This window comes from Cordyceps fumosorosea (assembly GCF_001636725.1).
Source record: "Cordyceps fumosorosea ARSEF 2679 chromosome Unknown scaffold_30, whole genome shotgun sequence".
Lineage (NCBI taxonomy): Eukaryota > Fungi > Ascomycota > Sordariomycetes > Hypocreales > Cordycipitaceae > Cordyceps > Cordyceps fumosorosea.
The window spans coordinates 142,253-168,478 of NW_017387330.1; the positions used below are offsets into that span (position 1 = coordinate 142,253).

Genomic DNA, 26,226 nt, shown 5'->3' on the forward strand with positions numbered 1-26,226 from the left:
ACTCCGGCCCAATTCCTCGCCTCTGACACGCAAGCCAACATGTTTCTACAAGGCGGGGTTCTTGGCCGAAGTGAAAGCCTATTAGCATTTCTCACGGATCTATCTATGTAACATCCCAGACCGCATTCCATCGAGCCTGTAACGCCACTTCTAGCTTTGTGAGCTCCGTTTCAAGTAGTGAAGTATAATTACTGATACTCTGAATTGCCAGCAGAACCAGCAAACACTGTCGGCCTGTCTGCTAGTTGATGCAGATGCAGGTATCCCAAATACTCGGCGCTCTTGACCCCAAACGTGAAGCTAATTGCTACAGCAAATAAGAAGGAAATAAAAGGAAATTTCTTTCTCTTCTTTATCTCTTTAAATATTTCCAACGTTTGTTTAGTAACTATGAAAGACGGCTTCGCCCTTCTTTCATGTACACCCAACAGACTAGCCCAAATTCAGCTAGCGTCTCATGAACATTCGAGAAGGTTGGCGGAGCTTCGACGACCTGGGGATGCACACACCAACTTTACGTCAAAACTTCCTTTTATGAGCCTCGCTCTGTCAATTTTTTCCCTACTTTCCATTTTACTATTCCTCCTGTTAATCTATTTGTTGAACTCATAATCCGCACCGGGAGCAATTTTCCACTTCATAACGAGCCGCAGACCGAAATCGCAACGACTCCGCCTCCGCACCTTCAATCAACCCCTCCAAGAAAAATCAATCTCCTATCGCAATGGGTGACAAGCGTCTCAACGACCTCCTCCGCTGGAGCATCGAAAACTCGCCAAACGGCGCCCCCGATGCTTCTGCCGCCACCAACGGCGCCGCGGCGCCAGCCTCGAACCTCACCCCCGACGTCATGGCGGCGCTCATGGGGGGCCCGTCCGAGGCGGACCTCATGAAGGCGTCGATGGAGATCATCACCGCCGCGGACGTGACGCTCGAGAACAAGCTGATCGCCTTTGACAACTTTGAGCAGCTGATCGAGTCGCTCGACAACGCCAACAACATGGCCAACCTGGGCCTGTGGACGCCGCTGCTCGCGCAGCTCGCCAGCGACGACGCCGAGGTGCGCACCATGGCCGCGTGGTGCGTCGGAACCGCCGTCCAGAACAACACGCGCACGCAGGAGCGCCTGCTCGCGGCCGGCGGCGTCGAGCCGCTGGTCGCGCTGGCGACGCGCGAGGGCGAGCCGGAGGGCGTGCGGCGCAAGGCCGTGTACGCGCTCAGCTCGGCGATCAGGAACTACCAGCCCGCGCTCGACGCTGCGGTCGCGGAGCTCGTGGCTGCGGGCCACGCGGCAGAGAAGGTGGACGCGACGGATATGGAGGCCGTGGATACCATCATCACACCGCTGCGTGAAAAGGCCAAGGCTTCTGCGTAGGGCAGCACAATGAGCAAGATGAAAGTTTTACGGCGGACACTAGCATGAAAATACGGTGTTGGGGCGTTGATTTTGATGATTATCTTATAGAATTCAATGCAGGGGCTCATTCACATGGTTTACAGATGCGGAATCACTTTTCAAAAATCTAGTTTTGTTGATACATACAAATGTTGGTACATGGGATATGTCTATGCCAGTGACAGAAAGCATTCGTCTTCGTCTTCTTCATCTTTTTGGAATACTCTTCACATAAAATTTAGTACGTAACCTTGCCGTAGAATGGGAACCCCAAAGCTTCCAGCAAAAGACGTCCTTGTCTGTCTGATGTACCGGTCGTCTGGATAATGATGTCGCAGCCTGGCATGAGATGCGGTGGGTACATCTAGAAAAAAGTCAGTATTCAATACAGTGCATGGACTGGGCACTAAACATACATCAAAGTTGTACTCGAGCTCGGGAAAGTAGGACATGTACTCGGGGCTCAGGCCTAAGCCCAGGTTGCCCGCGCGATCGCCCGAGCTGCCCTTGACGCCGGGCCATTCCTTGATCTTGGGCAGCACCAGCGTCACCAGCTTGTCCACAAACTCGTACGCGGCGCCGCCACGCAGCGTCACCTTGGCGCCCGTCTTCTGACCCTTGCGGACGCCCCAGTGGATGACGTTGGAGCGGGTGCGCGTGACCTCGGAGAACTCGCCGGTGATGGCCTGCACCACGGCGCGGGCAACGTCCAGGTACTCCTTGTTGTCAGCGGCCTCGGGCGCGTACGAGTTGACGGTGACGGCGACGATCTCGGGCAGGTTGTGCCAGCTCATCTCCTTCTCGACGAGGCCGAGGCGGCCCGACTGGCCACCGCGTGGGCCGCGTCGCGGACGGTTCTTGTGGTACGGCGACGAGCCGTCCCACTCACGCAGCTGGCCCTTGGTCGACTCGGGCGTCTCGTAGCCGAGCGGCTTGTGCGTGTAGGTGAGTGTCATCAGGTCCGGCGCGATCGTGCTGTCGTAGGTGTGCTTGAGGCGCGGCAGGTTGAACGGCCCGGGAACGAAGTCACGCGCCGTTGGGTCGGACGATGGCGGCGACTGTATCGGATGGAGAGGTCCTCGGTTGTACTTGGGGGGATGAAATTGATAGCTGCATGGCAATGTTAGAAACAGCGTGTCTGGAAAATAAGAGCGTCGCTGATGCCATGCAAAACGATCGGGGGTCTTTGCGTAAGCATCAGGTGAAAACATCTGACTCACCGACTGCCGGGCAATTGCTTGTCTCGCTTGTTATTAGCCTTGGTCTCTTTGAACGCCTTTACGGCGTCCTCGTCGGGCCCTGGCGTGGAAAACGATGTCGACTCTTCAATGCCTGCCAAGGGGTTCTGGGAAGTCGCCGAGGACGCAAAGCGGCGAGCGCAGGGCTGGGCGACCTGCCTACTCAATTGCCTGCCGCTTACAGCTCTAAGCGCGCGCATTCCTTCGCGGGCGCCAGCCATAGCGACAATCGATAAAGGTCGGTTTGTGAATAGGGCGTCGCAACGGAGATGTGCTGTCTCGTGTGCTTGTTCATCATGCCTGCAAATTTACGAGAATGCTAGATGTGGCTAGTGTATGTTCAGCCACATAAGTTGTGGCGGTGCAAAAGACCTGACCTTAGGAAGCTGGCCTTCCGTAGGTAGCCAAAGTGGTTTAGGTTTACCGAGAGGTGGTATTTTCGCTACTTTCATGTAAATTTGTTTATTTTACAAATTTGAACATGAGACGATAATTTTTCAAAGTCAGTATGCCACAACCTTCGCCAAGGGTGACGAGTCTAATGTAAGCTTGTGCTTGGCTACCTACTCAACTGCAGTAGCTCAACCAGTGGCTGAACAATATCTAGGAGTTACAAAAAATATTGTGCAGGAGGCTCCCAAATAAATCTGCCTGGATGCAGTTAACATGACTGCCTATTCGTCGGCGTAAGCTACTGACGCGGCCAAAGCTCACCGGTGCCAGTCAAGCCAGGCAACACTGCTTCAGCACCACCGCACTCGTCCGACTATTGAACTGTATGACAACACGGCTTCTGCATATCTAAATGCAGGTGACTATTCTGCAACTCACTACCGCCCTCTCTGGCGATCAGGTGAGAGTGCCATAGGGTAAAAAGCCGACAGCCGGAGGTATCAGGTTAAATGTTAGGCTGTGGCGGCGGCCTGCTAACACTGTATTATTAGCCACACTGGCTCTTATTGTACGTATGTACATAGGTAGGTAGTAGGCAAATCGATGGACAATGAACAAGGTCAGGTGCCCGACCCAGCCATTTTTTGTTACACCGTCCAAGCACAAAATATAAATTTAATTGATAATCATTGCCTTGGCCAAACAACTCCCTGAAAAAGATCGACCCCGCCACCTACTATAAATAATAACGTGGGTGAACCTGTTGCAACACCCAGCCCACAAACCCATCAGCGCAACCCCACCTGCTACTTGCCTCACCTTGCCCAGGCTTGGCTCCATACTATGTTGGCAGGTCCCTTGAAACCTCGCGATGACAACAAGCTCGCTCCCATTCTATACCCGGCCAACATTGCTTCCTGTCCGGCTCGCCTCGAACTTCGCTGTATCTTTCTCTCACTATTCAAACTCTAATCTCGCTAGGCCGAACTCATCCCCAGCCAGTTGTCCTAAAAGCGCGCGCGAACCTTAGCCAGCAAGTGCTCCTCTACCACCGAACCGTCCCGCATCGAATCGCGCCGTCGACGGCTTTGCTCACCTAGGCCCATGTCAACAAGTCGTACTGGTTCGCGTCTCTAGTATCATGACTATTGATCATCTCTGGCTGCCTCGCTAAAACCTGCGAGGCATTGCACATCGCGACCACCCGCTTCCTGCTCCTCGACAACTCCACAAGTCGAGTCCATACCGAGCATGAAGGAGTTTCCGCGCAAGTTCTTGAGCCTTCGGGACAAGAATCACTCACACAACAGGAGCAAGTCGGCGCCGCCTTCAAAAGTACGCTCGCTATCCCTTTTTTTTTTCGCCCTAATCGGCTTGCCTTCATACTAAGCCTCTCTCTTTCCCAGAGCCGACCTCGCTCGACCGAGGCTTTCTTTGCTTTATTCGGCCGCGACGCCAAGTCCAAGGATACAGCCGACAAGGATGAAGAAGATTTCAAGGTAAACACCTGCAATATCTTTCCTAAAAGCCTCTAGAAACGCACCCCTCTAACCTGCTCTAGGTTGAGGAGATACGCCGCCACCTCGACGAGCTCAATATTACCAACGTCAGCAATGAACATATCAAAGATATCCTGGGTACCGCATTCGTCAATGGCGGTGCGAAGCAGACGGCCGAATTTATAAGCATCGAACAGAAGTCTGTTGCCGGTACCATTGTTCCATACAATCGTCATGTGCAGATGCTCGGCGCCGAGAATCGGGGCGGCGTTACTTGCTATCTCGACGCTCTCCTCTTCTCCATGTTTTGCAAGATGGACGCTTTTGAGTGTATGCTCAAAACAGAATTCCCGGCCGGTGATACAAAGGCCAAGCTTGTCAACCTGTTGCGCGTATGGGTGAATTTGCTTCGTTCTGGAAAACTCGTCAAAGTTGATCTGGTATGCAGTCACGTACATGATGCATTAACCTAGGCGCACAAAATCATGCTAATAATCAAGCAGACACGTTTAATTCAAGAAGCGATGGGCGACAGTGGCTGGCCAGACGCCCGTCTACTGGAACAACAAGACACATCCGAAGCATTCGCTTTTCTCACAGAGACTCTCCAGCTTCCACTATTATCCCTTCAAGTCGACCTTTTCCATCAAGGGAGAAAGGATAAAGAAGACCACAAGGTCGTCTACGAACGATTGCTGAACCTAGCTGTCCCCCCAAATCAAGATGGGAAAAGCATCAGGCTTGAAGACTGCCTTGAAGAATACTTCAACGCGCAAGTCGACGTGTTGCGGGACAGCGAAGAGGCCAAAAAATCTTCTTCGAATGACAAAGAACCCCACACCCCTACTCTTTTACACCAAAAGACGCTGCGGCTTGTTCGAGGTGAGGAGTACAATGATGACTCGACAACCTTCAGTGCCTCTCCTTTAGACATGTCGCCTCTACACCCGTTCTCTAGCCAATCGTCAGTGGCAAGCGACTTTCCCGCTCTTGAGCGGCCGGCTACCTCCACGGGTGTATCTCTTGATGCAACACCTAAATTTGAGGCGCCCGCAATACCAAAGCGGCTCTCTTTGAGAAATAGATCCGGAAGCCTCATTCGAAGGGTTGTTATCGATGAGGAGGGAAGGCCGACAGACACAAATGTGGAAGAGGCTCGTAAGATCAGTCGAAAAGGCTCTATGGTAGTGAAGGCTGTAACGATACCTGCCTGGCAATTCTTTCGACTTATCCGTAAGTTCCCAGCATCACCAATAAGTATAGTCCGAACAAGGCTAATCTTTACAGCTTGGCATGCGGTTCGAGCAAATGAACCTCGCAGTAACTCTGAAGTTGTGCTCAATTTCGAACAGCGGCCTGTTGTTGGCATATGTCTAAAACGTTATGCCATGACATCCACTGGGCAGCCACAAAGACACAACACCTACATCGACATTCCCGACAGCCTCCGTCTGCCACACTTCATGCTCGCCGACGGCCCCAATACGAACCCTGATGATTCCCTATTGACATCGGACTTCAAGCTTGTGCTGCAATCAGTCATCTGCCATCGCGGTGATACCCTGCAAAGCGGACACTACATTGCCTTTGCGAGAGCCGCGCCGAAACTTCTGACCTCGAATAGACGCCATAGCTTCGATCCGCCCCCGGATTATGAAGAGGCTCAATGGGTCAAATTTGATGATCTCGAAGAGCCTCGTGTCACAGTTGTCGACAACATCAAGAAGTCCCTCGCTGAGGAGATGCCGTACCTTCTTTTCTACCAGATTGTGCCCATGGTGGAAGTAGCTTGCCCTTCAACAGACGGCACTGCCACCGGCCCGCCATCCTACCAAGAATCTAAGACGAGCCTTGAAATACAGACTTCTCGGGCCACCGATGGCGGCCCATCCATTCCGAGCAAGCCTCCCAGCATCCGCCTATCAATGGACGACGAGAGGCCTACGGGAACAGTTAGGTCAGCGCGACCGTCGGTTTCTGGCTCGGTGCCTACAGATTCTCGCCGCGATAGCGCCAACTTCACCCTATCCTCCATCACTACGCCTATCATTACGCCGACTCGTACGCCAGAGGCTAATTCTCCAATAATTTCACCAAGCGATATCAAGACGCCCCGTCTCTCGCGAGCCGCGTCACGTTTCACTCTAGGTCGCCAGAGCCGGCCTAGTAGCCAGTCTGGCGAGGGACGCATTAGTTTGTCGATTACTCGTCTTGGTGGTCTCATAAAGCAGAATAGGGAAGTTTTGCCTAATGCTGAAAACGGTGAGGAAAGAGGGTCGACTCCTTTAGGATCCCCGTCGCCAAGAAATGCCAGCTTCGAAGTCTTCCGCAGCGCCGAGGGCCAACAACCACCCTCCACTGCCAACACTTCCACGGCCGCCACTGCCACGACGGCCGTGGAGCCGGAATCAAAGCGCAGCAAGCAGAGGCGCAAGAGCAAGTCGCGAGAAAAGACTCCCAAGCCTAGCAAGCAAAAGGACAGCTCTCAGCCGGATCGAGAATGCCTTTTGATGTAGCTTTCGGGAAGATGATGAGGAACGATGAACCACGATGCGATTTGGTGGTATTTTGCATGGCAAGGTTCATCTTTATAGAGGAGGTTTTCTGCTTTTCTTTCCAGATATATACCACGCAGACGTAAGGGCTTGGGTTTTCTTAGAGCATTGCCGCCTTTTTTTTTGTTTCTCTTCCTAGCCACACCATTCCTACATCATTTGGATACAACAAAACCTTGCCTAAGGCAACACGATAACCTATTGGATTTATATCTTATTCCATCCTCTGGTCAAGTCACACTGCCACTTCATCTACATCCCTAGCATCCGTATACTTTATTGCAATTTTTCAGCTACACGCCTCCTATACATATACTGTTTTCCGCATAAATTAGGACGTAGCGAAGGCCCTAACTTTACCATCGTTTTGCTGCCTTCTCTAGCTCTTCGAAATGTCTATACGTTGTCGGGCGTCCTTGGCTCACCGCGTCGAGGCTTGACAAGTGTCTAATTTTGGGGGAATATCCGACAGGCTCGTCCGAAGAGGTCAAGAAGTCTTGGTTATTAACATATTCATTGAATCTTTCTATGATTTTTTTTCTTGCGTTTTGTGGCACTTTCCTCTTCAACCAGCAGCCTTTGTCACGTTCTTCCACTCCACATGTGCTCCGTCCATGTGTTTTTTCTTGTACACTACTCGATGCCAGCTCCTATCAGTACATCGAATCATATATCTTTCCATATCGAAAAGAAACAGCCCAAAATATATGCCAACAAAAATGCCATTCTCTTCCACCACTCGGACCTTTTTGGTTCTTCCACAGCCGAGGAAGAACAATGGGAACAAAAAGAAATAAAAGAAAAGAGGAGTTTAATGTACAGAGGCTGGGCAGGGAATTTGCCGAGCCTGGCCATGTAACAGATGGAGATCCCCGCGCCGCCCAAGTCTATTTTAAAGATGATGAAACGTCCATGTGCAGGTGCCTGAAGCATTAGAAAAAGGCGAGCCATAATTCGTTACTGAAAGCACATTGCGATGGGAGAGGGTAGTAAGACAACGGGTGGAGGATGGGCAGGCCTCGCCTCTCTCACGGCTTTTTCGAATTTGTAGGTTCGTCGTCTCGTGTTCTTTAGAGTCGAGGGATCGTTGCGCTAGGGAGGACTACCATGGGAGACAACATCCGTTTAAAAAGGAATGTTAGGAGCATTCTGAGTGAGAGCCTCCTGCTGGTCCTGGAGCTCCTCGGGAGCGGCCTCGATGGACACAGCGAGGCCGAGTTTGGCTTGTTGCGTGAAGTGGTCAATGTCGGCAGCAAAGGTCATCATGACAGGAGGGGCAACGCGCTTCTCGAGCAGGCAGCTCAGCTTGCCGTTGGAGTCGGCCTGCGCGCGGAAAGTAGACATGCGGAAGTCGTACTTGAGACCAACAGAGGTCACGCCCTCCTTCTGAAGACCACCGCCCATCATGCCGGCTGAAGGCACGAGACCAAGTGTCAGATCAACACCAGCCTGGACGCGCTCGGAGATCTTCTTCCAGAAAGAGGTGTTGAGAGTACCCATAGCAGCCTGGAGCTGAGCAGTCGCAACCCAATCCTCAGCCTTGTATCTGGCGCAGTAAGAGACGGCGGTTTCGGGACCTTGGCTCAGGGAGGGGCGCTGCCAAACGGTCTCGAGACCGAGAGCGAGCTTGGGGGTAACAGACTGTAGGTAGCTGCCAATGAAGATGCCAGTCATGCCGCCCTGGAGGAAAGAAGGGTTGAGCATCTTGAGGTTGGCGCTAAAGTCGTTGCCCATATATTCGTGCTCAAACTGGGCCATGTCCTGGTTATCGGGAGACATCGAGGCCTGGACCTTGGAGATGAGCTTGTCCGTCCATCGGAGGTTAAAGCGACCAGAAACGGAACCCTCGTTGTCGACGTTGGCTTGACAGAAGACCTAGGTATAGGCGTGAGTATTAAGGCGCAAGGTAGGGGAGCGATCAGTGTCAACTGTCAACATACATTGGAGGTACCGTACATGGCGGCGAAAGTGTAGGGATTGAGCTTCTCGCCCATGGCGAACCCATGCGACACCTGGAACAGCGGGGACATGCTGAAGGCCTTGGTGAGGTCGGCGCGGATGCCGGTGAACATGTGGTTGGTGAGGAAGACATCGCGCTGGACCTCCTTGCTCAGGTGCTCTATCGTGCCGGGGTTGGCTAGGCCAAGCTTGGCGCGGCGCTCTGAGAAGGAGTTGAGGGCATCGCCAATGGTGAGCGCGATGGGGTTGGCGAAGAGAATTGAGCGCAGCGATTCGACTGCGGCGGCCATTGTGACTGGTGGGTTGGTGTTGCGGCGACGCGGGAGCGACGATGACTGACAAGGGGAATACGGGAGTAGAGGCGACGGAGAACCAGTAGGATAAATCAATGCACGCTAGCGAAGAGTAAAAATACAGTCCACAAGCCTAGGTCGCGAGAATGTTAATCAGAAAGATAGACCTTTTGGTTGCCGTAAACGCCGGATGGTCGAAGGGGCGGATGGGCGAAGCTCGGATGAGTTAGGGATGGCAGGAGCGAGCAGGAGAATAATTTTCAGAGGCTCCAATAGGCACGCAGTCGGTCCCCTTTGGTGGTTGCGAGTAAGGTGGCGCTAGAGCTGATGACGGCCAGCCACACTGTGGATGAGTAGTTTGAGGCCCGGAATCCAGAATGTTCCGCTCCGGGCGTTGGCCTTGTGGCTGGGCACGTGCTGCTGATGGAAAGTGACTCTAAAGACTCGGAACTCGGGAGAAAGAAACAAGATAGAAGCTTTATTACCTAAGTAGTAAATTCTGGTTTTGTATGGCATGCCATTATCTCCAGCACCAATTGGCTCTGCCAGGCTCCCACCGCGACTGTCAATGCAACAGCTTGTTCTTGCCAAGTCGCTTACCTAATGATCTGCCCCGCCAAAATCTACCCAAGCCGAGATCCTGGCTGCACGCCATGCAGCAGAGCAATTACCCTGGATAGCCGAGCAAACAGCGGTCTTTGGTCCTGTGACGTTGTCAACTCCCCGTTGGTCAGGAAAGTCCAAACTCTCGTGTTCCGTCATTTCTCAAGGCAGATATTTCAAGTCTCTGGTGCCCGTACCTCGCGTCTTCCGGCCAAGACGGGACTACTGCATGTGCCGATAAGCTGTTGTCATCACACCCCACCAACGTGACAACTCAAAGCCGTTGCGTTTTGGCGGTGCGACAGTGGCGGTAAACCAAGCCTACCATTGTTAGGGCAACAATCCGCCATTGAAACCAGCAGGAGCAGCTCCTATCAACAATGGATACATTGCTGTAAGTCTGAACGATTTACAAGCAGCTAGCTAGGCGGCCACATCCCTACCCCGCGGCGTCACAGCTGTCGGAGCAACTCGCGTGTCGGGTGCCGCAGCCCGGAAACCACAACGAACGCAAGCTAACAGCACCAGAACGGCCGAAATTGCGGCAAATGCGCCTCGGTACCGTCGAAAGAGCTCAACTTTCATTGACGGCATCCACGATGTGACCGAAGACTCTAGCATGGCTCCGGCCCAGCTTTACAGCACCATGTCCGGTCGACTGTTCCACTCGGGCCGGATAGCCATTGTCATGGTTGGGCCTCCTGCGAGGGGAAAGACGTAAGTAATCCGCTACCGGGTCACCTTTCATTACTGACCATCACAGCCACGTCTGTGTGTCGCTAGCTAGATATCTTGGGTGGCTAGGTGTCAAGACGCGTATCTTCCACTTGGGCGACTATCGACGAGCTACCATCGGCCCTGAAAGCGCAGTTCCGAAAGACTACTTTTTCCCCGACGCCTCTCCAGAGTCGGTCATCCTCCGCCAAAAAATATTGAAAAAGTGTCGCGAGGATATCTACGGCTGGCTCAACCACGAAAACGGGCAGGTTGCCATATACGATGCTGTGAACCCGACGGCAAGCGGTCGCCGCTCCTTGGCAAAAGAACTGGCCAAGCATGATGTTCAAGTAAGCCAGGAGTGATAAATGAGAGAAGGGTAAAGTTGCTAACAACCCTAGACCCTCTTCATCGAATCCTATGTTGATGACGAGCGAATCCTCCGGGAGAACGCCAGAAACGTCAAGATTTCCTCGCCAGATGTAGGTGCCGTTATCATGTAATTTGGCTAGACTGACATGTTAAAGTTTGCTGGAATGGACCCCGACGAAGCTGCCAAGCTCTATCTGAAGCGAATCGAAGTTCGCATTCCCGTGTTTGAAACCATGGCTGAGGAAGAACTTAACTACATTAAAATGATCAACGCCGGCGAAAAGTTCTTTTACAACAACGTCAACTTCAGCTACCTCTCCCACAGAATCGTTTTCTATCTGACAAACCTCCACATCAAGGCTCGTAAGACATTCTTTGTCCGCGCAGGCACTACCACGGACGAAGACTCACTCCGGGTAGATGGTCCCCTGTCAGATGCCGGCCGGGCCTACGCAAAGAGGATGACGGAGACCATACTCAAGCACCGCGAACAGGAACATGCCGAGACGGGTGAGAGTGCAGCATCGCTGCCGCCATTGACAGTGTGGACTTCAACCCGCCTACGCACCATTCAGACCGCAGACCCTCTGAGGGAGATGAATTACAAAGTTCGGCAAAGGTCACAGATGAGCCAGCTCAACCCTGGCATTTGCGAGAAACTGTCGGAGCGCGTCATTCGGCAACTATACCCCGAAGAAGTCGAGAAACATGAAGTAGATCCATATCATCATCGGTATCCCCGCGCAGAGGCAAGTCCCCTACCTATACCACTCCAGTTACAACAAGCGCTAACAGGCTGCTTCGCCAGTCATATCACGACCTCGCTGTGCGTCTTGAGCCCATTATCCTCGAGCTGGAGAGGGAGCAAAACGATCTGCTCATCATCGCCCACGAGTCCGTCCTGCGTGTGCTCTACGCCTACCTGATGCACTGCTCGACCGTCGAGATCCCCGCGCTGCGCTTCCCGCGCGACGAGATAATCGAGATCATCCCCGCAGCGTACCAGAACGAGGCTCGTCGTATCCACATCCCCGGCCTCGACCCGGAGGCGATCCTGGGCTCGCCCAGCGGCTTGGGCCTGCTCGCCGCCGGTAGCAGCGTGCCCCCCAGCGGTCCGGCCAGTCGCCCAGCCAGCCAGCCGGCGAGCGGCCAGATGACGCCCCTGGCGGGAGCGGCGATGGGGACGATCTTGGGCTCTGCTGAGTCGACAGCGCCCTTGGAGAGACCCCCGGAGAGGGTTATCAACAAGTCCAAGGATACGGTCGCAGACAAGCTCAATGACGAAGACTAACCAGAGAGCCGCCGATGCGAAGACAGGAGAAGGAGAGGAGATTTATTGGTCATGGATTATGCCGTCATGTGAATAGGAAGAGAATTCCCTCCTTCCTTTTCTTGTTTTTGGCGGCAAGAATGCTGTAGTACGCATTACAGAGACACACATGACGGTCACGCTTTTACGACTCCTTTCTTGTTTTTAGGTCAAACTTTGTTCTACGAATTTATGTCATAGCCCTTTTGCTGTCGGCAGTTAGCCTTTCGATAGAAATTCCTTCTTTTGTCCGACACTGCATACGTTCAACAACAAGCCCCTCCTTTTCGTTCCCCTTTGTTCTCAACCTCTTTTCGGGTTTTACCATCTAACCGCTGTTTTTTTTTGGTCCCGAGTCACACCCGAGAAACGCCACTTCCTGTGACACGTACATAGATACCCTTCGCTCGGGCGCTCGTGTGATGTTTTTCCTCTTTCAAACGGTCAGAGCAATCGGCGGAAATGGAGTCAAAAATAAAAGCTAAAGAAAAAAAAAACGTCAAAGGGAGATGGGTCCGCTTGATTACACATGTAAAATATTTGAATTCGGTTAGACGTGTATGTAAGGCGGCGGCTGTGCAGGTTGAACACGGTGTGAGCTGCAGCAGCGGAGAGGCAAAAAGAGGCCATGTGAGCACGGTGCAAAAAGGCTGCTGCTTTTTTTTTCTTCGTCACACGGGACGCATGTGGACCATTGTTTTGAGGCTCTAAAGATTAAAAAAGCCATTGGTTACACAGAGTAGGGGGGGGGGGGGTTTGATGGGATGGGCTCTGTGAGGCTTGATGGCTGTGGATAGAACCCACGTTCGAGAGGTGAGCTGGCAAGCGTAATGTCAGGAGCAGGGGTGTAAGAGAATCAGAGCTAAGATTAGTTCCCAGTTGAACCAATGCTGGTAATTATGGCGTAGTTGCTGGGTATTCTAGAGCGTGCTCGATGATGCCCAGCTTGCATGAAGGCAGGCAAGCCCGAAAGCTGCTCGTGATTCGGAAAATTGACGCTTTCGAACTTATAATGACGGTAGCGTCTGTATGGTGCTTCCAATTGACCATATTGCAATGACAGGACGGCGGAACTCTCGACTTGAATACGTGTAGCGGTAGAGTGAGGTCGGCAAAGAGCGATAGTTGGGGCTCTCGGTCAACATGCAGACAGGGAGGCTTGCCGGCAACCCGTGTCTCCGCTCATACCTCCGGTTTATTGTACGTATCTCATATCCGTAGTCGGCTCACGAAACCTTCGCAAATAACGGATCCAAGATAGGTTAGGAAAAGTGGTCCAAGGCTGTGCGCAACTATGCATCGAATCAAGGCTTGCTCCGTTTAATAAAAGCCTTGAGGCATCACAAGATCAGGAACGGCGGCAGGGGTCATGGGTGTGTCATGGGTTAGGGTGGTGCGTTGTCGTCCTCGCTGAGTGGATGGTCAAGGGGCCCAAAGGCGCTTCGCCTCATCGTAAAAGCATGCGCTTTATTGATTGCATGGTCTGCGCTTTATGCTTCATCAGCTGCTTTGTTGGTGGCGCCGCCGCAACGGCATGGTCGGACGTCCGGCTGGCACTGCAATGATGTACAGAGTAACCACAAACTTATGTACATACATACCAGTAGAGTGGCAAAGCGATTGGTTGGTCGGCGTGAGGCAGAGCAAAACGATAGAGGTGATGATTGGAGTGTAGCTTGATCAATCGTCATTTACCAATGCAACTATTGGTGGGGACTGTAGGTATTTCAGCTTGATGAAATGAGACGGTTAGCAACAGAAGCTCAGGCATCATATTCGTATGTACCAGTCGGTACACCATCGTTCACATGGTCAAACTGCATTTCGGCCAGTCGGCCCACCTTTTATCACAGAGAGTTGACAAATGGAGTCGGCTGGAGCGGGTGTATCACGATGTAGGCCGCTCTCCGGCCGCATGACACATGGACCTCTGCAGGGTATATTCCCAGGGGGCGGGCCATAGATGAGGCTCTCTGCATTACCCCTTTTGTGATAGCCTCTGTCTGGGTCATTCTTGCTGCTGGGTGTACCTGCACCGAGGCTCCTTGCTCGGGATTGGTACCGTTGCATTGCAGTCGTGGAGGCAATTCATGATTAGAGAATAAGAGAAATAATGTCAATGGCGCATTTCATCATAACGCGTCACTAACATGGTCTGGACGGCATGACATTGTGTTAGCATGATATGCAGGGAGCATCTAGCCTTACTTTCCCTCTTGATGCTCCTTCTTTCAAGATGCATCCCAAATACCAGGGTCGTAGCGTATCAGACCAACCATTTGCGTATAAGCCGAGAGCTCATATCAAGCACGCTATTTCGGTAACTCACCAACGCCACTCAGGCTCCAAGACCTCCAAGATAGGTGCTCTTTGCAACACACAATAGCTCATGGCCAATCGAGATTGAGCAACTCGGAAGCTTAGTGTTGTACATAGGTTCGTTTTTAGTGCGTTCTCTGCATCCCCCTACCTCGCTCTCGCTGCTGCACGATGCTGCGTCTGTTGAGGCATTTGTTGGCAGCTGCCTCACTTTCCTCAGCCGCGAGTGATTTAATTGTAGTAGGCCGGTGTTTGCCATTGGCACGAAGCTGCTACGATCAGCATAAGCCATGTCGTCAATTTTCAGACCACAAGGAACCAGTTCTGGCTGGCTGTCTGTCGTCAAACATGTGGAGGAGGAAATAAACAACACATGGTAGGTTGGTAGTACCATGGCGGGCCCATTATTAGTCGCCGCTAGGCTGGCCGACTTGGACAACTCCAGGCGAGCCTAAAAAGATGCGTTCACGTCTCGACCAAGGAAGAAGCATCAATTGAAATGGTGGTGGCAACTCGCAGGCCGGCAGAAACCCGACAGAAGTTTTCATTGCGTCACTGGCTCCAGATTGGACACAATTGCAGGCTCGTTGGAGGAGGTGGCAACCATCAATGGCCGGTCATGGTTTATTAACTGGTGAGGTTGACGGTGATGTCGACGGACGCTGACCTCGGTCGGTCCACCGGTATGGGACGCTAGTTAGCTGGCTACCGTGAAGCGAATCTGGGACGGTTCTAGCGAATGGCGACCAGGGACGACAGGTTCGGCTTTGATCGTATAACTAGAAGCTCTGCTTTCTTCCCTTCCTCAGTGCAACCTCTTTTGATCAGATGGTGATGGGTTCAGTGGTCCTAGGTAGTTCTTCGTAGTTAGCTCCAGAGTCAAATCCAGGCCTTAGCGCTGCATGGGCCTGGTCATGAGACCACCTCCCATTCCACCTTTATCCTCCCCGATATTCAATGTGAGTGGTGCAGCGACATCTAGTCCGGAATTGCAGCGAGAATTTCTGTCTGGCTTTGTTTTAGTGTTTCCGGTGCCGCCAGCCACACTGCCTCAACCAAGAATCTCCATATTCCACGAACAGAGTAACTGGCGAGGCGCGTGTATGGCAATTCCGTCTTGCGCCAGAGTGCCGGACTCTTAGAAACTACCCGCCCATGTACCTGGCGCTTTCGAGTCACCCGCTGGCCCCGTCTACCTCTAGGGTGACGTACGGATACAAGAGCTCTGTTTTGGACCTGGGAAGCATCCAAATTGCCCCTCCACTCCCAGACAGAACGGAAAGCGCTGGCTGTGGCAGAGGCGGAGCATGACGTCGAGCCCCAGTGTGACCAGAGGGCAGGGGTTGAGGGGCTGCAGACTCTGGTGTCCACGCAACCACACAGCACTACCGGTGCGGCGCCCGTTGTGCCCACCACCAGCCGGACGCCATGCAAGGTCGCGAGAATCCTCAAGACCTGGTGTGCCAATTGGTCTCGGTCTGCACAGCTATGCGTCGGGGGGTTCTTCAGCTATTGAGGGTGGCAATCGTATCGCGCATTGACAAGCGCAGCGTCCGTTCCAGCCAAAAATGAGGGCAGAATCCCGAACAGCACGGCGGATAGCGAGTGCGTGTGTCGACGTGTTTTAAATGCACTCAGTGTGTCTCGTGATGCGCAGACGTCTTGCAGGCATGGTGGGTGCAAAGTACATGAGCCGTCGCACACGCTCAATTGCAGCACACTAGACTCGCACACAAGGTTCTGGACATCCCTGAAGCGAAGCCATGCACACAACCAGACATGTCGCTCGCTCCACCAGCCCGTGGGCGGTGGCAAGATGGATCATGGCAGTGGAGACGGGATTAGGGCACGAGGCCTTATGCCTCCGGCAGACGGCGTAGCCAAGTCCCAATGTGGTGGTTTCGCAATAAAAGGCCACCCAATCACCCAGCTGAAGCATAGGTCAACCGGACGGAGCCAACGGAAGAGCAGCAGGCCTTGTAAATAGCATCTCATCAGCTCCACCACATGTATCCACGCCCCGCCGATGCATCTTCTGCGGGCGACAACTCTCTCCACTGGCTTTTCACCTGCGAGGTGAGGACAACCGAGTGACATAACTAGAGAGCATCGCTCGTACAATTGCTGAAGAGAAGAATATTGCGGCCTGTAGATTATGAATTACCAATGCTGGTGAGAGTAGTTAGAAAACCCTAGGCCTTGTCGACGCATCTTGATGTCACGACAGGCACAGAGACAGATCCCGTTTTAGCTTGTTGCCTTGTTGTTGGTGGGAGGGGGCGGCAGCCAAAAGGTGCAGAATGCTGGGTTGTCGACTGTCGACTGCAGAGAGCGACGAGGGAACTTGCATAGTTACTGCAGCCATTCCCGCCGTGTGCGAGGTGAACGGGTGCATCCAAGGCCGGTCGTCCATCCTTTTGAGGCCCGTGTTCCAGATGTGGTTGGTGAGCTAGCAGTAGTGCTTGACGAAACTGCCTGGCAATGGAATGGTCAGGTCGTACGGAGTACAATGTCGAGTGTTATAACAGACCAGAGAGCCGGGCCAGAGACAACGCAGACAAACATGGCGTTGACGCCGGCGCCGATGGCCAGGGACCAGGTTCAGCCTTCAGAGAAACGCCTGGGCTGGTTCAACTGGTTAGCGGTATTTTTACGCTGTTAGTGTAACAGCGTATGGGAGACTCCAAGTTGTCAGCGCCGCAAATCTCTTGATCAGCGCAAAGGCTAGTGCCATTATTGGAGGCGCCACGGGTGAGGCCCCCACCCAGGGAGCTGAAGGCCTTGTGATGTGCCTGTTTTTCGCGGCGGCGTCGGGGTGTAGCAGGATGTCAAGGATCGAGCGGGCAACAATGCAGGGCGTGATCCCTAGATGCAAACGGTGGTCAATAAATGCTGGTCTTGAGTAGGGGTGGCAGGGGCCTGTAAGTACTGAGAAACATGGACAGTTGGGATGTGAGAATGGCAAGATGTAGGTAAACTGGCCGGCCAGTGTCTGGACAGTGTTCTTTGGTTGGAGAGGTGGGCCAGTCGAACAAGCGCGATAGGAACGGTGCCATGGGGAGTGAGTAGATGGCACATTGTCCGATGGAGATGGGGAGTTGAAGTTGAAGAAAAAGAAGAAGCGAGGACTGACGACTTTGCATGGGCAGCTGACAGTTGGCGCTTGTAAACGAGCAAACGAGGAACTGGTCGAAGCCATCACAGGCGCTGGGCCGGTGGTTCTTCCAGGGAGCGCTGGCGCTAGAAACATGGGTTACAGCGCCAATTTCAAATGTTGTTGGAGGCCATGGCGCTGTAATGTGAACGGTTGCCCCACCATACATGTCTCGAGAAAAGATACATCGAGTAGTTAGGTTCAGCAAGCATGACACTGTACATGCCAAGTACGGTTAATCTGTATATTCTATGAAATGCACGACTTAATGCAGATTAATTTGTCGGATCATGTCTTTCGGGTTACTGATCCCTGCAAACCTGGAATTTGTCTGTACTTCGTACCTAGGTTGATCCATTGCGCTGGGAAGTCAAGGGTCGACGGAGACAGGGGCGGAGGGTCAGCAAACGCCTCATTGGAAGAAGATGGTGGGTGGGTAAAGAGAGACAAGGTCGACATTTGGGTGGTGAGCGATAAATGATGAAGTATAAACGAAGAGAGTTATCATCTATGATGAGAAGACGAAGGAGAAGAGGTAGAATATGTGACCTTAAGTCCAAGTAGTCGTTGAAGAAGCATTCGAAGATAGGAGCAAAGTTAGAAGTAGAACTGGAGGCGGAGGTTACCAGTGAATGTAGAGAGAGGAAATACAGAAATAGCATGCATATATATAAGAAAAAGCAAAAAGAGAACGTGTGGCCAATTAGATCCTGTTTACTTGCACATCTCAGTCAATGTCTTGATACCGGAAAATGGGAAACGAAGTGACGGACTTCCATGGGCACGAATTCCTTTCAAGTTTCTTTTCGGGAGCAGGATAAGGCCGACTCGCGGCGCTTGTCAAGGTGGGCTTGTTTTGACTTGGGCCTGCCGAGCTTTTGCGCGGGCCGGGCAAGTCTCGTCTCAAAGATGGCCACATGAGCACCACGGAGCAGCTAAACTAACATCCGAAGCTCAAGAAGCTGCCCCTGTCCCAGTCATTCAGTCATTCATTCGCATTCAACAGTCGTCCAGCTGCCAGCCCAGCATTACATATACCTACGTAGAAGCAATCGAAAGCCCACTCTCGCTGCCAGCGTCCCCGCTGTACGGATACCGACCTGAGCACCTGAGGTTAGTCGGGTTAGGTGGTAGTTACACTTGGTCAACTCGGCCTTGTCTCTTGTAGGCCTGGTACTCGGAGACTGGCCCAGACTGTCAGCAAGGCCCCATGTACCCCCTCGACAAGCACATCACCTGGTTCATTTGTATCCATCAAGCGCATGCACATACGTACTTGCTGGGTACCAGCATCTCTCCCTGGGTCCAGTAACAGACATGGGCAGCTGTACAGTGGGCGTCGCTGTATGCAGCCCAGTGGATGAGCAGCCCAACTTAGTGCCTCATTCGCTTCTCCCAGCACTGTCAGGCCTCTGCCCAAGCCTGCCAGGCCAGGCTGCCCAGGCCAGGGGGGCACTGGAAGCCAGCCGCGCTAACCAGGTAGGTACCTAGTACCAGGTAATGCCTCGCTGTAAGAACCTCCCCTGGTACCTCCCAGCTGACTTGCCTTGTCTAGAGGTGCATGTATCTTGGCTCACTGTTACCTAGCTTCGGTACCGCCGACCCTAGGCTTCCTCCTCCCGCTCCCAGGTACCACTCTAGCATGCCTACCCAAAGGACCAAGGTACCACCAAAGCTCGACCAAGGCCCCCTCCCCCCGTTTCCCAGTTCCCAGCTTAATATTCCCTCCCCCTCCAACTCCAACGAAAAAATACCACCCTCTCTCGTGAGCGCATCTACTTCTCGCATCTTCCTCTGACTTACGCCTCGTCCAAGCAACCAACGCCCCCCCGTTGCCCACCGTTTATTCAGTGTGCATCGTCTCTCGATCTCGTCGACTTCAACATAGCCGCCGCACTCGATCGACGCAAAGAAGAAAAAAAGCCCAGAGCTTCGAGCTGCGCAGAAACTCTGACGACATTCTCGCCGTCGTTTCCTCTGTCCTGAGCTGGTCGAGCCAACCTCTGCTGCAACTGCTGCTGGCTTGTCGTCCAGTCGTGCATATCTTTCTGGTCACCTGCGTCCTCGCTAAGGTCCAGTTTCTCTTCATACACGCCGTTGTCGTCCATTCCTGCCTCGTCCACCTTCGCCGTCGCCGTCGCTGCCTCTCGCGCGCCGATTCTGTGCCCTTGTGCTGCTGGTAAGTTGGTTCTCATCACCGCCCTCCCGTGCTGCCGCGCTTGCTCTTCCTTCACCACCCCTGTCCTGCGCTCAAACACCCTCACACGTACTCATTACTCGTCTTTTTTTCGCTCCAATCTTGCTGTTTGAATCCCAATGGACTGTTGTGCTTGCGACGCATAGCTTCTGCATGCAGACGAGCTCCAATCCCACGTCCCATACATTACGCTGCAATGCCCCGCATCGCACTCGCGCCCCTCCCAGCCCCAGCCAGCGAGCGTCCCTTACCAACCTTACCAACCATCATCATTCCACAATCGCCTTTCCATACCACGCTTAATTTCCCGCCTATCTGAACCTCTCAATCACCTCTCTATCCATCTCTTGTACGCGCTTGCCGCTCCGTCTGATTGCCCCTATATTCATTCTGTTCAAATTGTCGCATCTTAGCGCCGTCGGCGCTACGCCTTGCCCTACTCATCCTTCTGCTTCTCGCCTTTCCGCCTCTTACTCCGATTGTTCTGCCGAGCCGACTCGCTAACAGACGCTTGCTCGAAGTGACTCGGTTTTTCATCGCATATACTACTCACGCCTCCCAAGTTTTGGAGGTATACGTTGCAACGCAGCGTATTTTTTTTGTCACGGGTCTCCCACGACCCCTGCTGCCCAACACGGCTCTCTTCAAAGTCGCCCAACCCCTTGACATACTGCACTCTCGGTCTTGCACCTGCGTCCAATAGTATTCGAATCGTCAATTGGTCTAGATAGCTGCAGCATGTCATCGCAGCGACCGGGAGCGTTCAACAGCTTACGGATGGGGGGTAAGTAATCCGCGAGGCGCCTTTATCGCCACGCGCCAGCGTCCTGCGTGCATCTGCTGACCTTCCCGCAGAAGTTATCCGTGAGCGCGTTCAAGATGGAGTGACCGGCGAAACCAGGGAGCTCCAGTATACTCAGTGCAAGATTGTCGGCAACGGTTCTTTCGGTGTGGTCTTCCAGACCAAGCTCTCCCCCTCTGGCGAGGATGCAGCTATCAAGCGTGTCCTCCAAGACAAACGCTTCAAGGTATGCCTCTAATTGGTCCTACACTTCTCACAATGAAAAAGTACACAGTGCCTGACAATCTTGGCAGAATCGCGAACTCCAAATTATGCGCATTGTTCGTCATCCCAACATTGTTCAACTCAAGGCCTTCTACTACTCTAATGGCGAACGAGTAAGCCACCTCGCGTTCCTATACTCTCTCACAAGCTAACGAACTACGTACAGAAGGATGAGGTCTATCTGAACTTGGTTCAGGAATTCGTCCCCGAGACTGTTTACCGAGCCTCGCGATTCTTCAACAAGATGAAGACCACCATGCCCATTCTCGAGGTAAAGCTTTATATTTACCAGCTTTTCCGCGCCTTGGCCTACATTCATTCTCAAGGCATTTGTCATCGTGACATCAAGCCTCAAAACCTCCTCCTTGACCCTACCAGCGGCATCCTCAAGCTCTGCGACTTTGGCAGCGCCAAGATTCTCGTCGAGAATGAACCCAACGTCTCGTATATCTGCTCTAGATATTACCGCGCCCCAGAGCTCATCTTTGGCGCCACCAACTATACTACCAAGATTGGTAAGCCTGATAAGACATTCTCTTGATTATTGCGAGGTACTGATTTTTCCTTCTAGATGTGTGGTCAACGGGCTGTGTCATGGCCGAGCTGATGCTTGGCCAGCCCCTTTTCCCTGGCGAATCTGGTATCGACCAATTGGTCGAAATTATCAAAGTCTTAGGTACTCCAACCAGAGAACAGATTCGCACTATGAACCCCAACTACATGGAGCACAAGTTCCCACAGATCAAGCCTCACCCTTTCAACAAGGTATTCCGCAAGGCTGATGCCAATGCCATCGACCTCATCACCAAGCTGCTGGAATACACGCCTACCGAGAGAGAGGCTGCCATCAACGCAATGGTGCATCCTTTCTTCGACGAGCTACGCGACCCCGAGACAAAACTACCCGACTCTAGACACGGAACTGGCCAGCTCCGCGATCTTCCCGAGCTTTTCAACTTTACTCGTCATGGTAAGTGCTCCATCGCACTTGGCTCACTCCTTATTAGCAAACGCTGATTGTTCCCTGTCTACAGAGCTGTCTATCGCCCCCGACTTGAACAGCCAATTAGTGCCTACTCACCAGCGTTCTGTTCTCGCCGCACGCGGTCTCGACATTGACAACTTCACCCCGATGGCGAAGCAGGAGATGATGGCCAAGCTTGATTGAGTGCCCCGAGCGTTCATGGTGCTGATGTTCTCTTTTTTTTCTTGCCAAAACGCCGGGCTAGCCAGCTTGGATCGAAGCTTAGCACGACAACGGGGAAAGGGGGTTGGCCCCGTATACCAGCTTTGTTTTCGACAATGTTGACGAAACCCGCTCCTGATCTGCTCAGCCTAGTAATTGAGCGGCTCGACCAAACTTTGCGGGATGGTGGGATTCGTGTCCGATGCTGTGCCTTGAGCCTGGCCGCGGCAGCAAATCAGCATACAGCGCCGATGTGAGAGATGTTCTCTGGTGTGCTGGCTAGGCTGTGATGAGACACCTGGTGAACAGTTACAGCAGATGGAGCTCTCGCAAATCCCAAAGTTGGGTGATGAAGTTGCGTGTTTCAAACGACGGTTACTCTGTTTCATTATTTACATGCCCGGTGGTCTTGGTATCCTCACTGCGTGGGGATTCAGCGGCTCGAACGAACCAGTCTGTTTTCGGATGGAATCTTGCGCCATGGCAGTTTGACCCCCGCCTATGGATTTTGCGAGGCATTGCCAGACCGGGAGCAGTCCTCATGTCCCCCCTCTTCCTTTGTTTATGAGCTGCATCAAGTTTGGATGGCCACGATTGTGATGAACCCGCAGCAGCATTAACCGTCTGAGATCTTTTTGGTGACACCACTTCTTCTGCTTCATGTGCTGGCTATGGATGATGAATTACGCACGGTGGATTTTATTTCAGACGGAGAGCAATTATACCGATAAGCATTTCTAACGACAAAGTGGCGCGAGCCTGCCGCTTGTATACCATAATGCCAGTGCAAGTCGGAATTTGGCTGCATACTCGATATACCAAAATGAATTCAGGTTGTGTTTCCAGTCTAGTTTGCGATATGTTTTTGATACCAGTGACATGCCTCTACGTCTACGCGCTGGTTGTCGGTGCCGAGGGCGTCGATGTAGAAATTATACCCGCAGAAGCTCCTGAGCAACATAGCAATAGCCAAAATGAAGGATCAACTATACGTCTCGACTTGATCATGTTTTGATATCTCTACGACACCCTGCTCATTGCTAAATGCACTGTATGTATGTTGGGTTTCCTGTGGATGGTTGGTGCCTGAGGCAGCACGCGCACTTCGCCTTAGTAAGTATAATCTCATGCAGCACGATCCACCGCGTAGCGCAGCTGTTTGCAGGCTGGTTCAAGATTGCTTTCTTGGTGCGCGATCAACGAACCGGCCTTTTCTGAAATTTCAATTTGCAGACCTGCACCATGGCTGACTATGATAGGAGACAATCTGGAGGATACAGTCGCAAGAGACGCTATAGAGGTACGCTGCTCGAATTGGAAGCTTCCACCGAGCTCTTTGCCCTCTGCTGCGTGAAAGCCAAACAGAAACTGACCAGGGCGAAACACAATGAACAGATGACGACGATCAGTATGACCGACGCCAGAAGCGGCGCCAGGACTACGCGCCGCTACCAGTCCGATTCAGAAAACAGCTCGTGGCCATTGCTGAGTCGCCGCTCCGCCGATGGGCCGACGAGGTGCTTTCACTCGCGCAGATGATTACCGACAACTACGACGACGAAAACCTACGCAGCCTCTACGTCAACCTGGTCCTGCAAATGGTGATTGAACAGCCTCTCAAGACGCCGTTTGTTGCCGCCGTGGTGCTCGTCGCCAATGCGCTCAAGCCCGAGGCCATGGAGATTGTCCTCGAGCGTGTCGCCAAGGACCTCGAAGGAGCCATTGCTAGCGGCCAGTGGACAGAGGTGAAGCTGTATCTCAAGTTCATGGCCTGTTTGCAGAGTAATTTGGAGGGCGATGGTGTGTTTCCCCTGCTGGAGGAGCTCTTCAACCGCGCGGCCGATCTGCAGACAGCTAGCTCTGATGATGTATGTAGCTGGAAGGAACACCTCTTGCGCCGTGAATGTTGCTGACCGACTGACCGCAGACGATCGGAACTGAAATTGTTAAAATCATTCTCCTCACGATCCCATATGTCATGGTCGCTGCACCGGGCGAATTTAAGCAAAAGGCCGCGGAGCTCATGGACAAGACCGACATCATCGCTTCCGAACCCCATGCGCTGCATGCGCTTGTCGACCCCTACTATACCACAGACGACGGAGCAGACTCGAATGCTTCTGCCAGCATGCTGGTGCTTCTACAAAAGCAGCTGCAGACAGAAGCTGCCAACGACTGGAAGCTGCAATGCCTCCCAAGACCTTGGCAGATGTCGCTCGCGGACGTGGAGACGCAGGACAAGCTGGCGGGTGCTCGCAAGCATGCTATTCCCGCCATCTCTATCCCGGCCAATATGGTCGCCGGCCCGCGCGCCCTCTTCCCAGAAGTGTATTTGTCCGTGTACTCGAATCAGGAGGTCGAGTCTGTGCCTGGCACGCAGCACGTTGCCTCATCACTCATCCGCGATGTGCTTGTCGACACCGTCAATGGTCTCAACTTCAACCGAAATGCCACGGCTCGCTTCCTCATGGACATTGACTGCTATTTTGCTGACGGCACCTTCGTGAAACGCGCGACACCATTCGACGAGCTGCGCAACCTCGCTCTCAATAACCGGTCCACCTGGAAGCCGGAGGACGTCGCTGTCGACACCGTCTTCTCGCAGCTCTTGCAGCTGCCGACGCCCGACTGCAAGCTTGTCTACTACCACTCGGTCCTTACGGAAGCCTGCAAGCTGGCACCAGCTGCCATTGCCCCCAGCTTGGGCCGCGCCATTCGCTACCTGTACCGCAACAACCCGCGCATGGACCTCGAGCTATCGTATCGCTGCGTCAACTGGTTCTCGCACCACCTGAGCAACTTCGGCTTCACGTGGAAGTGGGCAGAGTGGTCGGATGATGCTGCGTTGTCGGACCTGCACCCGGCCAAGTGGTTCCTCAACGGGGCGCTGGATAAGGAGATTCGACTGAGCTTCGCTCAGAGAATCCAAAAGACGCTCCCCGAAGCATATCAGCACCTCATTGGCCCAGCAAAGGAGCAGGATGTACCGGAATTCAAATACAAGAACCCGGACACTCCGTTCTCCGCCGAAGGCCAGCAGATTGGCGCATTGCTGCGCCGCAAGGCCACGGATGAAGAGATCCAGCCCACCATTGACGCCATCCAGGCGCAAGCCCAGGAGCGCGCTCTGGACCCCGTCGTCGCCAGCACGGACGTGTTTGTGACGGCCATGTGCTGGGTCGGCTCCAAGTCGCTGAGCCACGTCCTCGCCTGCATCGACAGAAGCAAGGGCCGGCTCATCGACGCCGGGGCCGCGTCACCGGCGGCGCGCGCACAGATCATCTCCTCGGTCATGGCCTACTGGCACGCGCACCCGGGCGTGGCGCTGTCCATCATCGAGAAGCTCCTCAACTACTCGATCCTGACGCCCTTCTCCGTCGCCGACTGGGCGATCCTCGCGGATAGCGCTTCGCACAAGGGATCGCCGGGCGCGGCGCTGGCGCAGCCCCACATCTACGAGGTCATCTTCAACACCGTGTCCAAGGTGACGGGCCGCGTGCGGCAGGTCGTGTCCGCGATCGGCGGCGACTCCATCGACGAGGAGGAGGTAGCGGCGCGCGCCAAGGAGGTGGCGGACATGACGGAGCTGTTCCGCACCGTCAACGATGCGCTCGAGTCGTGGGCGGGCGGCAGCAAGGACGAGCTGATGGAGCACGACGGGGCGGGCGGCGAGACGGACGAGACGCTGATCCGCCGCTGGGGACAGCGTTGGCTGCGCGTGTTCAGGCGGCGCGCGGCTGTCGAGGCGGCGTTTGTAGCCGAGGCGACCAAGGACAAGATGGTGGTGGATGGCGAGAACGGCAGCGCTGCTTAGATGCAGAAGCATGAATGGGCCGATGAGGATACACGGGCTGTATAGTAGTAGGTTTTGTTCCTTTTAGTCGTTTGTTAGGCTACGACGAGAAAAAAAATCTGGATAGGGAGTATGGGACATGGCTTTCAAATATTTATCTATACATTTTATACATCT

At 53.4% G+C, this 26,226-nt stretch overlaps 7 protein-coding genes across 7 annotated transcripts; 5 read left to right on the forward strand and 2 right to left on the reverse strand.

Moving 5' to 3' along the window:
• Positions 1–724: 724 nt before the first annotated feature.
• ISF_08439 (Nucleotide exchange factor Fes1) lies at positions 725–1,375 on the forward strand (the record flags this gene model as incomplete). Its single annotated transcript, XM_018852042.1, has 1 exon — positions 725–1,375. One exon carries the CDS (start codon positions 725–727, stop codon positions 1,373–1,375), a length of 651 nt encoding a protein of 216 aa, XP_018700785.1.
• A 259-nt stretch (positions 1,376–1,634) lies between these two features.
• ISF_08440 (Ribosomal protein L5) lies at positions 1,635–2,855 on the reverse strand (the record flags this gene model as incomplete). Its single annotated transcript, XM_018852043.1, has 3 exons — positions 1,635–1,760; positions 1,813–2,506; positions 2,617–2,855. The coding sequence occupies 3 exons, from the start codon at positions 2,853–2,855 to the stop codon at positions 1,635–1,637; spliced, it is 1,059 nt and encodes a 352-aa protein (XP_018700786.1).
• Positions 2,856–4,278: 1,423 nt separating this feature from the next.
• Positions 4,279–7,042, forward strand: ISF_08441 (ubiquitin hydrolase family protein; the record flags this gene model as incomplete). Its single annotated transcript, XM_018852044.1, has 5 exons — positions 4,279–4,362; positions 4,434–4,526; positions 4,589–4,966; positions 5,030–5,759; positions 5,814–7,042. 5 exons carry the CDS (start codon positions 4,279–4,281, stop codon positions 7,040–7,042), a joined length of 2,514 nt encoding a protein of 837 aa, XP_018700787.1.
• Positions 7,043–8,206: 1,164 nt separating this feature from the next.
• Positions 8,207–9,330, reverse strand: ISF_08442 (mitochondrial import receptor subunit TOM40; the record flags this gene model as incomplete). Its single annotated transcript, XM_018852045.1, has 2 exons — positions 8,207–8,956; positions 9,022–9,330. 2 exons carry the CDS (start codon positions 9,328–9,330, stop codon positions 8,207–8,209), a joined length of 1,059 nt encoding a protein of 352 aa, XP_018700788.1.
• Positions 9,331–10,316: 986 nt separating this feature from the next.
• ISF_08443 (Fructose-2,6-bisphosphatase) lies at positions 10,317–12,316 on the forward strand (the record flags this gene model as incomplete). The annotated part of the gene is made up of 6 exons (XM_018852046.1): positions 10,317–10,330; positions 10,465–10,653; positions 10,700–11,003; positions 11,055–11,135; positions 11,181–11,758; positions 11,821–12,316. The coding sequence occupies 6 exons, from the start codon at positions 10,317–10,319 to the stop codon at positions 12,314–12,316; spliced, it is 1,662 nt and encodes a 553-aa protein (XP_018700789.1).
• An 8,426-nt stretch (positions 12,317–20,742) lies between these two features.
• ISF_08444 (glycogen synthase kinase 3) lies at positions 20,743–22,238 on the forward strand (the record flags this gene model as incomplete). Its single annotated transcript, XM_018852047.1, has 6 exons — positions 20,743–20,788; positions 20,860–21,032; positions 21,100–21,183; positions 21,237–21,585; positions 21,642–22,040; positions 22,105–22,238. 6 exons carry the CDS (start codon positions 20,743–20,745, stop codon positions 22,236–22,238), a joined length of 1,185 nt encoding a protein of 394 aa, XP_018700790.1.
• Positions 22,239–23,498: 1,260 nt separating this feature from the next.
• On the forward strand, positions 23,499–26,070 carry ISF_08445 (cap binding protein; the record flags this gene model as incomplete). The annotated part of the gene is made up of 3 exons (XM_018852048.1): positions 23,499–23,556; positions 23,652–24,124; positions 24,184–26,070. 3 exons carry the CDS (start codon positions 23,499–23,501, stop codon positions 26,068–26,070), a joined length of 2,418 nt encoding a protein of 805 aa, XP_018700791.1.
• Between the last annotated feature and the right edge of the window lie 156 nt (positions 26,071–26,226).